This window comes from Centroberyx gerrardi, chromosome 13 (assembly GCF_048128805.1).
Source record: "Centroberyx gerrardi isolate f3 chromosome 13, fCenGer3.hap1.cur.20231027, whole genome shotgun sequence".
NCBI classification, from domain to species: domain Eukaryota; kingdom Metazoa; phylum Chordata; class Actinopteri; order Beryciformes; family Berycidae; genus Centroberyx; species Centroberyx gerrardi.
The window spans coordinates 10,981,464-10,997,169 of NC_136009.1; the positions used below are offsets into that span (position 1 = coordinate 10,981,464).

At 40.9% G+C, this 15,706-nt stretch overlaps 2 protein-coding genes across 2 annotated transcripts; both read left to right on the top strand.

Moving 5' to 3' along the window:
* The first annotated feature begins 437 nt into the window (after window positions 1–437).
* On the top strand, window positions 438–5,264 carry LOC139918582 (uncharacterized). The gene is made up of 8 exons (XM_071908005.2): window positions 438–714; window positions 812–1,175; window positions 1,881–1,967; window positions 2,477–2,625; window positions 3,152–3,221; window positions 3,550–3,686; window positions 3,812–4,015; window positions 4,652–5,264. The coding sequence occupies exons 1-8, from the start codon at window positions 569–571 to the stop codon at window positions 4,731–4,733; spliced, it is 1,239 nt and encodes a 412-aa protein (XP_071764106.1). The 5' UTR covers window positions 438–568; the 3' UTR covers window positions 4,734–5,264.
* A 4,870-nt stretch (window positions 5,265–10,134) lies between these two features.
* asip2b (agouti signaling protein, nonagouti homolog (mouse) 2b) lies at window positions 10,135–14,138 on the top strand. Its single transcript, XM_071908039.2, has 3 exons — window positions 10,135–10,253; window positions 13,105–13,178; window positions 13,510–14,138. Exons 1-3 carry the CDS (start codon window positions 10,145–10,147, stop codon window positions 13,675–13,677), a joined length of 351 nt encoding a protein of 116 aa, XP_071764140.1. The 5' UTR covers window positions 10,135–10,144; the 3' UTR covers window positions 13,678–14,138.
* Window positions 14,139–15,706: the final 1,568 nt, after the last annotated feature.

The following is a 15,706-nucleotide window of genomic DNA, read 5'->3' on the forward strand; positions in this document are numbered from 1 at the left end:
CAAAATATGCCCTTGTTCCCCTATAGCGAAAACTCACTATAACATTCCTATAACACACACAGTGTGTCTGTGGTACTCAATATTGACTTTATAGTGATCTTGTCGTAGTTTGGGCTTGTTGATTTTTTCCCTAGGTCATCATGCCTATAATATTCCTGTAAGGACTTATAATTTTGTATGGATTTTTTTCCTTTTCCTTTTTTCCTTTTTACTCAAAAATGTAATAAATCCCAACATAAATATCATGGATAAATATTAGAGTGTAAAGTTTGGAAATTTGACTTTCTAAGTAAGCACTTCTGTTTGATAGACCATGTTAGTTTTTTGTATTATTTTTTTTCTCTTTATTTAAACAGGAAGAGCGCTTCCTGGGAGGACCGGGAGCACGCGCCGCACCGTGAAGCACATGACCGTGTTTACGTTGTAACCCGAAGCCCCAATGAGGAAGAGGGTGTCAACAAGTCTGTTACCGCGTTATAACGGCTGCTTACGTGGATTTCGGACAACGCGCCTTTCTTTTAAAGTCATGGATTATCCTACAATAAAGTCTCTACAGATGAAGCAATAGATGAAGCACAAGACTACAGCGACATCTGCTCAACTCAGGCAAGAAATACAACTGGAAAAAAAAAGAAGACAAAAGTTGAATCAAAGAAGCTGTGCTGGACTTCTCTCTCCAGGCTTTGGCAGGGATTGTGTTTGCACTGATCTGGTGTAAGTAAGCGCCACCCTCTGTGTTTCCACTTGTTTGCTCCTGCGCCTGTTGTGTTGACTGACTCACTGTGCTTCCTCTCCTACATTTCATCTACAGTATCACAAGCTCACCGGGACGAACACAGATGGCTGCCCCCTTTGTCCCAGTCCCCTTACCGGTGGGTCGGGCAGCAGGGTGCAGGTCTTGGCACAAGAGGATGTCTCCCACAAGTAGTTCTCCATCCAGCAACTGCGGGCCCTCCCCCCGTGAGGGTGTTCCCTGGGTGAGAGGCGTTGGGCCCTGGGGTGCCCCAGCTGGGCGCCCCACGCCGGAGGCATGCCAGAGGAGACCCAGGGGAGACGGAGCGGAGGGGTCATCATCGCTCCTGGAGGATGGGAGCGGAGGGGACAGCTGGGTGGAGAGGCCCTCCACCCCGACGCTGCTGGGCCATGAGGTCATGGAGGAGAGGGCAAAGTTCACGGTAGGGATTTAAACAACAGGTCTGCTTTTCCTGCAGGAGGTCGAAGCTAGATTTTCTGTTAATTAATCGAATCACTGGAAGAAAAGGACTGAACTTGGATCTGTGGTTTAAGTCAACATTTCAAATTTTTGTGCAATTTTTAGGGACAGACTTCAGTAATATCAGTAGACAGAGAAGGGAATGCAGCTCATCACTTGTGGCTGGGACAGCTGATCCTCCAAAAAAATAGTCCAAGGCACACTTCTTTGCAGAAAAAGTATTCAGTAATATATTGTATTTTTATGAAATCTTTTACAGATGTTTTCATCAAGCAGACTCTAGCATTGGTGAAGAGTGGATACATGTTATTTACAGAGACAGACTAATGGGCTGTGTGCGATAATGTGTGTCATACTGACATCATATGGCTTCCTTTTATAAAGCTGAACTAGTGTGTGTGTGTGAGTGTGTGTTGAGTGCACAGAATCAGTCACAGTCACAAGGACGTGAGTGTAACAAGGGTCGTTCAGTTTGCAGCAACTGCCGATAAGATTCCCCATTCTCCTCGCAGGATAATGACCGCTGGCCGTAGAACATGTGTGTAATAAATGTGCACACTAACACTTTTACTCAAGACGATGCTCAGTCAGTACAGCAAATAGATAAGCTGCACAAATGCACTGTGGCATCGTAAGTCAGGTGTGATGTGTGTGTTTGTGTCTGTAGGTTTATAAGATCCTGGTGACGGGGAGTCACGGAGACAGCTGGGTGATCTTCAGAAGGTACACCGACTTCTCCAGGCTCAACGACAAGGTGAGCAGCCCGTCGTGAACCTCTGTGCTTATTAATCTGTGACGTTTCAGCAATATCGGGTTTCATCAGGGTGTGAAAAACATGCGCCGTGCACTTCCCCAAGTAGCCTTGGGCTGGACAAGGAAGAGGTTGTAATCGTGCAATCCATTACAAATAAATGTCATGGCACACAGAGGAGTCGGGAGGTTTTCCCTTTTACCGTCCTGCTATTGGATTGACTTTTTTTTCTCTATTGATCTCAGAAGGGGAAATTCTCTTTTTGCTTGCTCGGCACCCCGGAGCTGGTCGGGATTCACTGTCTTGCTCAGGGACACTTTAGCAGAGCTACGCCACTCTGCTGCCTCCAAACAACTATATTTAGTGTAGTACATGACATGTCTTTTTCTTGATTGTTCTTTAGGTTTTGGGCATCATGAACCTGTAACAGTTTTGACTCACTCTTGATGAAGGAGATATTTTTTTCTATAGTTATTGTATTTCTCTGTTATTTGCTGTTTTCATGGCTGCAGCTGAAGGAGCTGTTTCCCAGGTTTCGTCTAGCTCTGCCTCCCAAGCGCTGGTTCAAGGACAACTATGACATGGAGTTTCTAGAGGAGCGGCAGATCGGACTGCAGACCTTTCTACAGAACCTGTTGGCACACAAAGACATCATCGGCAGGTACACAGCAGTGCGTTTGTGTGTGTGTGTGTTAGGGCTGAACGATTTTGAAAAAATATCTAATTGCGATTATTTTGACTGATATTGCAATTGCGATATGATTTGCGATATTAGAGGGAATGATAATTTTTACATCATTATTCTCATTTCCATTGAAAAACGGATTAAAATGATTATGGTGTGATTTTTGCGGGGATCTGTACCAAACAAAGATGTTTTCTTAAGTCTGTAGAATATGATGTGTAGGCAGGACATCTCTGCAGCACGACAATATTTAATTTAAAATGGTATTTTGACACACATTTCGCCTTTAATGAATATTGCGGCTCCTGCAATTTGAAAATTGCAGTAGGCCATATTGCGATTTCGATAAAATTTTGATTAATTGTTCAGCCCTAGTGTGTGTGTGTGTGTGTGTGTGTGTGTACCATAGCTCATGTTGTAGCTAAAAGTCTGTGACTTTTTCAAGTTATTCAGAGATTGCACTGAGCCGTGTTTGACCTTTAATCTGTTTCCTCCTCCTCAGTGAAGCGGTCAGACAGTTCCTGTGTCTGGACGACCCTCCAAGCCCATTCGACAGTCTGGAGGAGAGCAGGGTGAGATCTTTCTCCATATTGCTATATAGCTATAGTGATGAGCTCACCTGCCAAAATAATATATAATATAAACCCCTGTTCACACTTTAAATCAATTGTCATAAATGTAACCTGCAGTATAGTTCCACTGGACAAGAATGTCTACACAATGACCAAAATGTGAAAAGTCAAACCTAATGGTGCAAGTTTCAACTAATCAATTTCTTCACTTATGAAAGCATATTCTTGGAACCTAGAGCCGAGTCTCTCACTCTTACCCTCTGTCAGTACAGACTGTTGTGTGTTGAGAATAAGCATGGCTTTTTACTCGCTGCTGTGTTGTGCGCAGGCTTTCTGCGAGACTCTGGAGGAGACTAACCACCGGCTCCAGAGGGAACTGCTGGAGAAGCAGAGAGAAATCGACACTTTGAAGACGACTCTGGAGGAGAGGGAGAGCCACATTGGCCTCCTGGAGAAACAAGTCAAGTAAAGATCTGTTTTTGCGCGGTTGGGAAAATCAGATGTGTGTGTGTGTGTTCTGAAAATCACTAAATAACTATACTGTATGTGTACGTAGACAGTATCAGTACAGACGCTGTTTTCTTACACAGCGGCGTGTCCCTTAGTCCGGAGAGTCCTTGTCAGCTGTCAGCTATGTTGGACGGACACGGAGTCACACACACCAACACACACACAGAAGGAGACGCGGATGTGAATGGAGACGGACAAAGACATACAGATGGAAATGAAGAGGAAGACGCAGGCAGGCGATACTCTGTTACTGACTCTGACCAGGAATCAAGCCCTGGAACAAGGTAGAGTATCTGATTAGTAGTCCTCCTCTCCTTCCTCTTTATTCAATAGCGATGGCAGTGGTTCTCAACGTGGGGTACAGGGACCACCAGGAGTCCTTAAAGGGGTTAGAGGGGGTCCCCAGGAAATTGATGAATTGTTAAACTTCACCATTATTTCATTTATAATAAGTTAACACAATTAGAACATGTAGAAGAATGACTGTTTTGGTCATAGTTTCACTGTCATCTCTCTACCGACAATACAGATAGTCATGGGATTCTGGACAAAATCTTATCTAACAATACAAATATTGTCAGATTTGGGTCTGAGAGACAAAATCTCATCAGATGGGGGTCTGTGGCCCAAATGTGGACTTAATTAGGGGTCCTTGATATAAAAAAGGTTGAGAATCACTGATGTGAGACACTTTATCTCTGCGTTTTATCTCTAATTTTGCCTTGTATTTGACAGCTGATGTTATCCCTCAAGTGTAGTAAATGTTATGCATTGTAAAAAGTTAAAAATACATTAATGTAAATGAAAACATCATTCTGTTTTTTCTCAATTCCTGGAAAGTTGAAAATTCAAGGTGTCTGCTGGGCGCTGATGATGTTGCTACCTTTGATTTTTTTTAGTTTTTTTGTCTTCCTCTCCAGGTGTGAGGCTGCTGCACCAGTAAAAAGTCACGGAGCTTACTGGAGCACTCTGGTCATCGCTGATTCACCCGCCCCATCTTAAGTTCAAAGAATACGAGGAAATAACAACAGACATTTCAGAATTTGCAGAATTTGATTCTACACCGAAGCCTCAGCCCAAAGATGCACAAACTCATGGAGAGAAATATCGTGGAGAATCATGGACAAAGAAAGAAATTTGGTCGAATTTAGCACCTTGCAGATTTCTGCTGCATTTGTTTATATTCAAATGTGATTCAGCATTTGAATTTATTTCTCTTGCTTTTGACAAGGATAGTGTGTGTGTATGTATGTATGTATGTGTGTGTGTGTGTGTGTGAGAGAGTGTGTTTGTGTCTGTGTGTGCACCTTAGTGTGTGAGTGAGAATAGAGCTGTTCATCTCAGGATATTAGAGGAAAGTGACGTTGCCATGTTTCACGAACATCATTTGGTGTTTATAGTGTCAACCATACACACCCAAAAAGATCCTGCAACCTGTATTCACATGAAGTGCCTTTATGTTGCCTGTGTTTTACGAAGGAAGAAACTGATCCTATCTAGAAAATTAAATAATGAACTCAATTTGTTATTCAACTGAAGTCTTGGGGTCCAAAATGAATCCTGCTTGCCGACCTAGCTCTGATTTTGAACATTGTTCTGTGTTGAACCTGAACACAGATCTTACCAGAAGGTGGCAGTGTAATAACAGTTTCCAAAGGTAAACCGACTGAACCCAAACGAAAAGGAAATTGGGAACTTGATGTTCTGTTCTCAGCACATCCAAGGGCATTAGTGTAAACCTTGAACATATCACAGTACTCTCTGATAATGGGCAGGGACACTTTTCTTATAATAATAATTCTAATAATCATAAGAGAGTTGCAGTCGGAAAATGTTTTTCTTTCCAACAGTGAATGGCAGTTTCTCAGTTGATAACTGAAGAGTGTTTCATAGAGCATCAGACCCATCCAGGTTAGATCACATTCATGCTGCCTGGCTGAGCTCCAGGATCCAATGTGTATATGAACAGACACATTATCCTCTTCTGCAATCGCAATTTGGAAGGTCGGCCTGCCTAAGCAGTGAAATATTGTTTCTAATGTATATCAGTAGAATGAAAGCAATTAATACCTATATTCATAGTTAATTACTTAATTACAACAGGAAGAGACGTACCTTGGACCAGTCCTCTATCTTTAATATTGGCCCTTGTAACAATAATTTCTATTTGCAATGATTCTCAATGTCCATGTGTCATGGAAGTCTGGCCAAAACATGGAGCAGGTGTATGCAGATAAGAGATTATGACATTTTATGTGCTAGTCAATGAAAAAGAAGTCCAAATCGCTGATAATTTAACTTGAACTAAATGTTCTGAAGAATTAGACGCTTATAGGTCCAAATAAGATTTCATTATGAAATCCACACAAAGTTGTCATTTGACCATGACAACTCTGCTTCTCTCTCGCTCCCCTCTGGTCATTCTGACTGAATAGTGAATGAACAGACAATATCAAATCAATAATCCTTTCCTGAAATATTCTTAACTGGGCCAAAAGGAAAACAAGATAAAGCATTTCCATATACGATAAAGTTTGTTATCAGTTATGATGAGTTCTCAAATTAGTCTCTTCTTTATGACTATAACGGCTGGAGTCCAAAACGTGCTGCTGGTGTATGGTGGGAAGTTAAAAGGTCTAGATTCCCAGAAACCCAAAGTTAGCCCCCAGTTGTTAATCAGTGTGTATGGAAAAAGTCTGCTTCAGAATGATGAAGTACCATCAGGTGGACTGCCATCCTTCATCCTGATCCTCGCTCCATACTTGCTGCTACAGCTCTGCATGGGATCAGCAATTTTACACATATTTCCCAAAACAGAAAAGCTGAAGAAAAGACTCAGTGGGCATATCATGTATCACAGAAGTGTCAAATGAATCACTAGGTGGGATTGTGGACAATGAACAGCACATACATTCTGACGCAAATCATTCACACAGCACTTTATTTTGTAGCAGAGATGTAAAAAAAAAAAGAAAAAAAGGCACTCTGAGAACACAAACCAGCACTGAACAATTCTCCAACTTCATCCAAAAACAGCATTCCTATCACTTAAGCTTTGAGCTAAATTGATTTCTTGACCCTGCAAACGTCCCCTTAGGATTTGGAATCAAGTCTCTATCTTTGTTAGTTTCATAATTATAAAGGATAATTGTCTTAGTGGCAGAAATCCCAGATCTGAATCTACACAGGCCCAAGACTAGTCTGTCCGCCAAATTTCATGGAAAGTTTCTGCGATGTCCTGTTGACACACAGACAGACACACAAGCTAACTAACAGGGATGAAAACATAAACTCCTTGACAGGGGTAAAAAGGTCATGATGTATTGGCTATTATTTTCCTCTTTCCCTACAAGTGCACACTGTGGCCTCATGCTTTGATAAGCTGTAGGTGCTTTCCGGGTTTTTCATAGAGTAAGGCCAGAGATGTCGAAGGAGAAATATTACGCAAAATCCAGTGTGTGTTGTTAAGTTGTCAAAACATACAGTACTATTTTGTTATGGCTGATAACTTCTATATCAAACATCTCTAGCTGCTGATTCCAAAACTTCATTTGAAACTACTCCAACTCCTTAATGTTTTAAGATACGGAGTTCATATTAATACCACCCAGGTGTTATGTGATGACAAGTATGTTGACATAGAAATATTTATTAATTAAAGCATTGATTAGATGCATTGGGACATTAGAAAAGTTTAAAGAAGAGTAGGCAGTCCACTCACCTTTAATATTTTTTATTTATTTAGACAGTTGGAAAGTAGAAAGGAAGCTGTGGTGGGACCCAACAGGCCCGTGGACATATGTGTCTCCAGAGGCAGGGAACTTTGGACAAGTCACCAGTCCATCACAGTGGAGGGTGCATTTGTGGATTCAAAATGTCTGTTTAAGCTTTTACATTGAAGCACTGAATATGTTAACTGTATTAACAGCTACAATTGTTGTACAGTGGACCAAGGAGAAGAGCAGGGTGAGATCAAGGCCCTTTCAAATCACTAAACTCTGTTACTTAGAACAATGGCCGACCAATAAAGGCATTTTATGAGTGCCTTGGTCCTCTTGTTGTTTTGTGGATTCCAGTGAAAACAATATTAATAAAGAGGATCTTCCAGTCCCAAGTTAAATGTTTCATGTGTATCCCAGTAGTGTTTTCTTCTCTTTTTCAGTCTGCACAGGTTCATGGAGGTTTATTTCCTCAAGAGATAAAAAAAAAACATCACCTTTGACTTTGCTATCAATTTTGTGTTACAAACTCTAATCAACACGTCATCCACCAACCCACACCAAAACAGAGTTCATCTTTGATACTCAAACCTCAAACAAATCAAACAGCAAAGTCGTACTTTGTGTGGTCCAGAGCAGGAAGCGTCTGACAGATCTGACTCATGAGTGTCTTTGAAGCGTCTTTCAGCTGCATTTCTCTCTTCTGTCATTTCCAACAACTCACCAAACAACACCAGCCATGATGAATGGACAGACATGGAGGGAACTTTCTACTCGTCCACTTCTGAGGCTGTGTTAGTATCCTGGATGACTAAACTGACTTATACCTTAAATATGCCAAGCCATATTCATGTTCTTCCCACAGGTTTGATGATATTGATTTGGAATAAACCAAAACTTCTAAACCGGGCCCTTAGAAAGGTTAAACGTTGAAAAAGTCAAGTGCCAATGTATGTCATGCCATTAGATGAAAGATTTATCCAATTTCAGCTCCCTGTTGTCTTTGTATATTTGAGATATCACATACTGTAAACGTAAATGTTACATGTGAGAAGCTGGTCAACTATTGCAAATCTGGCTGAAAGGAGAAAGTAGAGACTAATTCAAATACATGTTAGAGATGAGCTATTCTAGGCTATTCTGAGCTTTTCAAATTATGAAACATGCATGCATACATATCCCAAAACAGTTATCTGCAGTGTCATTTGCATTGTAGAAGCTTCTGATTGCATGCAGGCCGATAAACAAGGCAATTCAAACTAATGAATCCAACAATTAAAGCGTGTATTACAGAGTTGGCACCCTCTGGTGGTCACTACTTTGAGATTGTCACGTTTAGGAATGGAGCAATAATGTGTCATAAATTGCACGATGGTGAAATTGAGCGTTTGTGCAACATCTTTGACTCTGAGGCACCAGACAGAGAGCACGATGCTGAAGAATTGGATAATTGGTTGATTGGACTTGGCCAACCTTCCTCCCGTTGAGAAAAAATGTTTGGAGGTTTTGTGCGTAAAAGCGCACCCCGCGTGTGAGATAAATATCCTGCATTGGTTGCCTATAATATAAGAATCTCTCCTCCAGAACTGTAATTACGAACTCCATTTATGAGTTATGGTTGGCATTAATTCCCCAAGTCACAGTAATACTGATAATGAACACGATATTTTGATTCAGCGATATTTTCAAGTGAGTAGGATGAGGTTACCCATGATGCAAAATTCACAATTCCTATAATATTCCGATGGAGTTTTAGTCTACTGCACTCAATAATGAGTTCATATCGTACGGTTTTTTTGTTTTTCTTTATCTGCTATGGTATCACTACTATTCATATTACATCCCTAACGGGACTTATACTTTTGCCGTAGTATCCTTCTAAAATGTTGATTTTATAATGTAGTCTACTGATTGTGAGAATAACTTATTACAATTTGAAGCATTCGTTTTATTTAGGCTTTGCCTGTTCTGCGGTGCTCCTTAGGTCGAGTGACACTGCATGACGTTTTAATAGATTAAAACAGGCTATATTGTTCATCATACCCATTTGGTAAACTGGTTAACACGGTTCAAACGTGACGACTGGACCTGAGGTTCTCCTGTACATCAAACTAAATTTAGGGCATTTACATTTATAGTTAAATTTGAAGCCTGCATGTATGATTTCTGGGTCTCCCTTTTAAATCACACAAAGTAACGGTAGGATATGGGACAACCAAGATACTAACAATCAAAAACGTATTAAATTGTACGGACTGGACTTTCAAAAACATTGTATTTTACAGTCATATGTGGACTGCAATTTTATTATATGACTTTAGCCTACCTAATTCATCAATAAGCGACTAAGGGAAGAGAAACATATAGGGTATACAAGCATAAATTGGCGAAGCGTGGAAACACGAGACACACACACACACACACACACACACACACACACACACCCCTCTCTCTCCCCTCCCAACAACATAGCAGGCTCACATTATAAGCTGGATCGTTCGAAGCAATACCTATTTATTGCTTTTGAAGGGACCTGAGGGAGCAAACCGATCAGACGCACAGGGCGATTTACAGGAGGAAACACATGTAAGGATGGATATGTATGGATTTTTTTTTTTTGCCACAGCACTTGACCGCCTGCTGTTGAATGTATTAACAGTGATTTTGAACCTCTCATCAACAGATTCGCCCATAATGTGGAAGATGACGGGTAAACACTTGCTCTGCATCTGCCTGCTCGCCATCCAGCTGTCCTGGGCAGAGGACACGAAGGAAGATGCGAGTAAAGATGATAATGACTCAGGTGAGGCTGCGACCATTTTACGAACACAGTCATGTTGATGTCTGGACTCGGTTTGAGCCGTGGAAGTATAAAGAGCTGCTTATAGACTACAGGTTCATATTGATTCAGTTCCATTCAGGTCCGTCAGTGATGCTTGTCGTGCGTCAGGGAAAACGATGCAGCCTGTAGCAGACAATATGAATGAACATTGGGCGTGGATAAATAATCGATGTGTGGGTATCAAAGATTGATGTAGATTGATGCCGATTACTGACCGTGAGGTGATGCGTGACCTAAACTCTCTATGGGACTAAAATGATATGTTACCTAAACCCGCTCTTTATTATTTCCAGTCAGAGCAATCAACAGGTAGAACGACTCAGTTTGCTTATAGAGTTTAAAAACACATTACTGATGTTATTCTATTCTATTAACAATAACGAAAAAACACTATAATGTTCCAATAGGGACTTAATTACAGTGTGTCTGTGGCGCTAAATAGTTCATTTATTGTGAGCTTAATATTTTTTAATTTAATAGATTTGTCAATTTCCAATCCTAGTTTTAATCTCTCGTCGTATCACCATAATATTCCTATAGGATATTATTGTCTATATAGATTTGCCTTGATATTCGTATCGTTCTAAAAAAATAAATAAATAAATATATATATATATATATATATATATATATACAGGAAATCTATAGTTCTTTTTCGTAAGGGAAACGACTAATTCTTACAATCAGAGTTATTATTAGGAATTATTAGGACTGATGACTGAGCTACTTATCATATTTTCGCCATCTCTTTAACAAATCTTCCACACGATCAGGTCAAAGCAATGCTGTGACGATTGGCATTCAGAGATTTCACTGTTTATTTTTTATTTTATAGTTAAAGGCGAATTAACAAGAAAGCGAGAAGATGTTTGCGTTGCTGCACTTCGTTATAACGGCTTATAATTTGAGACCAAGTCATGGGAAATAGACTCAATCATTCAGCCAATGGGAGACGAGGAGATCACATCTCTGGAAACAATTATGGACAAAGAAAACCTTTCAATATCAGTGACTGAACAGTTGAAAAACAAACAAACACCCCCGTCTTTAGAATTTATGTGGGACAGCTTAATTGGGGCAGGCATTGGTTTAACCAAGATCAGTTCAGTTTCAAGTTCAAGACTTTGTTGTTGGTGAAGGGAAAATTGCAACATAATAAATAATCATAATGAAACTGTGGAATAGAAACCTATATGACACCTTAAATAAAACAATGGAAAGGGCAGTAGGTTGAATGACCAGGACAGTGCAGTCTGTTACAGTTAAGCAGTTATGCAAATGTAGCCTCTGCTTGCCTCTACCTGCAGCCTGAAAGGAGCCTTTCAAGATCCTTAGATACATGATATAGATATGCTCTGATGAAGGCTGTGTAGGCCAAAACATGTCAGCATTATTGTGTGTGCGCCAATAAATTCAAGTGAAAAGTGAGTACTGCCATATTTATTTTTGGATGTGCTACATTTTTACAGTGCAGGGCTGAGGGTCTGAGCATCAGAGGAAGTGAGGGATGGAGGCACGCAACATCACAGAGGTGAAAGAAGCAGCTTTGGTGATAGATACGGTCTAAACATCTGGTCAAACATTACCCCAAGGTTTCAACCCTGCAGCCAGCAACTGTGAGGGGGAAGTCGGTGTCTGTGTGGGAAAGGGATTTGGAGGCCAAAAAGGAGGATTTTGGATTCTCTGCAGTTGAACTTTTGTGAAGTTGGATTGTGCTCAGGTTGTAATAGGCACTCTGGATGAGGATGTGGATGGCGCCAGTGTCTGAGATGAGGAGGAGTTCGCTTTGGGGTTGTTTCAGAGCGCTTTGGGATTGACATAGCGAGAATATAATCATATTGTTTTATTGCCCAGGTGGGACAATAATACATTCAAGGAAGGGAGATTAGAGAAGAGGCTGTAGTCATTGGGGATGTTAGGGGAGGATTTTGGTTTCTACTTTCACAATACTTTTGAGTTGAATTTTGTTTTTCAAAATCCGAACCAGGCCGGCATACAGAAGGTAAAGCAACGTGAGGATCATTTGGATTTTCATTGGGATTAATGGGTGGGGTTGATGGCATGATACACTAATGCAGTGGGGAAAAAAACATACTACATTTATTCTACGTGCCATTCTCAATGCTCTGGGCTTTGTGGCGCTGTTGTCAGATGTACAGAACTTTGAAACATTTGTTATTTTGCAACCACAAGCCACAGCAAACTAAAACCTTCTTCAATTCCTCTGGAATAATAGCTCCTAAGTTATTGCAATCATGCAAACAAGGAATGTACTTTCTTCAAAGTAATACAATAGTGTGGCTGCATTACAGGGAATCCAGAAAGATAATGATGGACGAAGATGCCTTTGGCCGAATAACAAACCACCCAGACTGGCTGTAAAGTTAGCCCAAAAAACACTTTAACAAATAAACACTTACCCAGTGGACAAAGGAGAGAAAAACAAACCATATCAAGCACAAGCCATATCATAGCTGCTTATGGTACGTGATATATAGCCTACACTGAAAAGAAAATAGGCGTCTTTTTTTTTTTTTACAAATCTGTAGAAGTTCAAATGGATAGTTTCAAATGATTGTATCACACAGTATTACAGTTAAAAATAATAGTTTTTGGCACTTGGTGAAAGCCTCAATATCAATCTTTTAAATATACACGTCTCTTTCTCTTATTTCACTGGGATTCCACTTCAGGTGAGAGAGTGTGCTGTGATTCCTCGGCCTGGGAGACCGCTCTCAAACCGAATTCAGCTTCTGACTGATTGATTAACAGTGTTTGATATCTCCATATGTCCAATATTTCCATCCCCTAGTGTGGAACCAAGGGAAGCAAAGACGGCTGTTTGCCAGGCGAAGGATCTCTCCGCCGCAGGGAAGTCAAATTCCTGTAAGTTTTTTTTTTTTTTTTTTTAGCTAGCCTTCTATTTCAAATATGTTAACAGAAGAATCTCCTACAGCGCATGGAGCTTCATGCTTGGCAGGTGTTTCTGTGCAGAAACGATGATCCACTGTTCCATTCATGATCCAGACGCTTGGCTTTGTTATTCTCTCTCTCTCTCTCTCTCTCTCTCTCTCTCTCTCTCTCTCTCTCTCTCTCTCTCTCTCTCTCTCTCTCTCTCTCTCTCTCTCTCTCTCTCTCTCTCTCTCTCTCTCTCTCTCTCTCTCTCTCTCTCTCTCTCTCTCTCTCTCTCTCTCTCTCTGTGTGTGTGTTGTTTCAGAAACTCAAGCCGGACGCGGTGACCCCTGCGCGCCGCTGTGGCCGTCTGATGGAGAACTGCTCCTCTCATGTGCCGTGCTGCGACCCCTGCGCCTCCTGCCGCTGTCGACTCTTCAACACCATCTGCCACTGCTGGAGAATGGGCCCCAAGTGCTCAAAGAGGCCTTAGACGGAGCATACACACACACACACACACACACACACTCACACACAATCACACACAGATGCACCCAAAACACATGGACGCCTCTTCTAATACAGGGATCTACAACAAAGGTGCAGTACAGACAATATATAGAAATATATATAGAATATATAGAAAGTACAGAATATTTGGAATACCGGCTCTTCCCATGAAATACATTTATCAGGTGAAAAGTGAAGCTTCTAATCCCTTGTAGATTCCACTATTAAATCTACGTATGTTGTCAAAGGTGAGATGAAGGGGGATGAAGGGGGTGAGACATGTGATATATTAAACTTATGCTGAACCTTGGGTTGTGTAGCTTCCTGGACATGATATAACCCCAAAATTGGCGATTCTCTGTTATCTGTTGCTCCGGTAGAGATGATTGGAGAATTTCTCTCTCTCCATTCATTGCCATTGTATGGTGAAACAGCTCAAAATCACACTTGCACATGAACGAATGCAAACAAAGCAGATTTTGACTATATAAAAACTAGTCATGTTGCGGTCTCGGTTATATCATGGCCAGAAAGCTACACAACCCAAGGTACTGCCAAAGTTCACCATCACTTTAAGTCTTCAGTCAACTGAGGCATGGATATGCGAAAAACGTGGTGTAATTGAATATTAGGAAGATGTTCCACATATTCTGTACGCTCAGTGTATATAAGCTCAATCATGACAGCAGTCATTAAAGAAATGTTTACAAGATATCTAACAACCCAACACATGTCAGTGTAACAGGATGAATGACATGTTATTTCATGTATGTAGACAATCACGTGTACAGTGTGTGTTGTGCCGATTGCGCCTTCACCTTGGGTATTTCCCATGTATTTGTATTCCTGCTGCTTTTGAATATCTTCACCGTTTCTGCTCTCAAGCCATGTTGACCTTGTGGGGAACACCAAATACCTGGATTTGCATTGGAACATAAGTTTCAGCTTTAAACTCAGAGACAAAAAACACACCAGATTTGGTTCGTCAAGAGTTATTAAACAGATTTTCCTTTTTTCCGATGCAAATCAAGCCTTGGAGTAAAGATTGTGGTTATTTTTGCTATTGAACAAATACCTTGTAGCCTATATTATCCTTCTTTAATTGTTCTCTCCCTCATCCCCACTGGAAAATTGTTCTTTAATGGGAGTTTCTCTTAAGCAGGGCTGTGGGTCCCAAATATGGAATTACCAATTGTTCATGTGTGTGTTCATGTTTCATGGAAAAAGAAACCAAAGTTAATTCAAGAAATGAGGATCATGGGATCAAAAGATCGCAGAGATAGCATCAAAAAAGACACAAATATTTTGAAATTGTTTGCTGGCAGCTATCTTGTGGATAAAGGGGTATAAACTTTGACTGCACCAGGATGATTATGTTGAAAGCAGAGCTAATAAGCAGTAAGCCTATGTGTGTGTGTATCCAGGAGGAACGTGCAAAGAGACACATTCAAGTTACCTTGTGTAAACTGCCAAATAAAGCAATCTTAATCTCTTAAATTCCATCAAGGCTGTTTCTGGACCGTGTTTTGTCCCCCATGTCTGCTCTCCCACTGTTGGAAACTGAAGGATACATGGAAGGAACTCAGGTGTAATGCAGTATTTAACAGCAGCTGGGATATTATAGCAATGCATATTATGGAGGTAGAGTGGGACCATCATCATCTGTACAGCGTTGAACACAGAGGAGAGGTGTGAGCAAACACACACACACACACACACACACACACACACAGCATTGGAATTATACCTGGATTTTCCAATGCGAAAATTGCATAGCATACAAATTGCATGGTAGGGGAGACGAATGCAGACAATTCTTCATGTAAGTGCTTCATGACAGGCAAATTAGACCTCAGGGAAATTAGACCTCATTTCCCACTCAGCATATTTATATTTCTGTAGCTGTAGTAGTTTACCTGCAGACTAAATGCACTTGACACCATGAAGTGATACAGGAACGCCTGTCACTCTTGAGTTAATGCTGACCCACGTGGAGCGGCTGTGGAATCTCT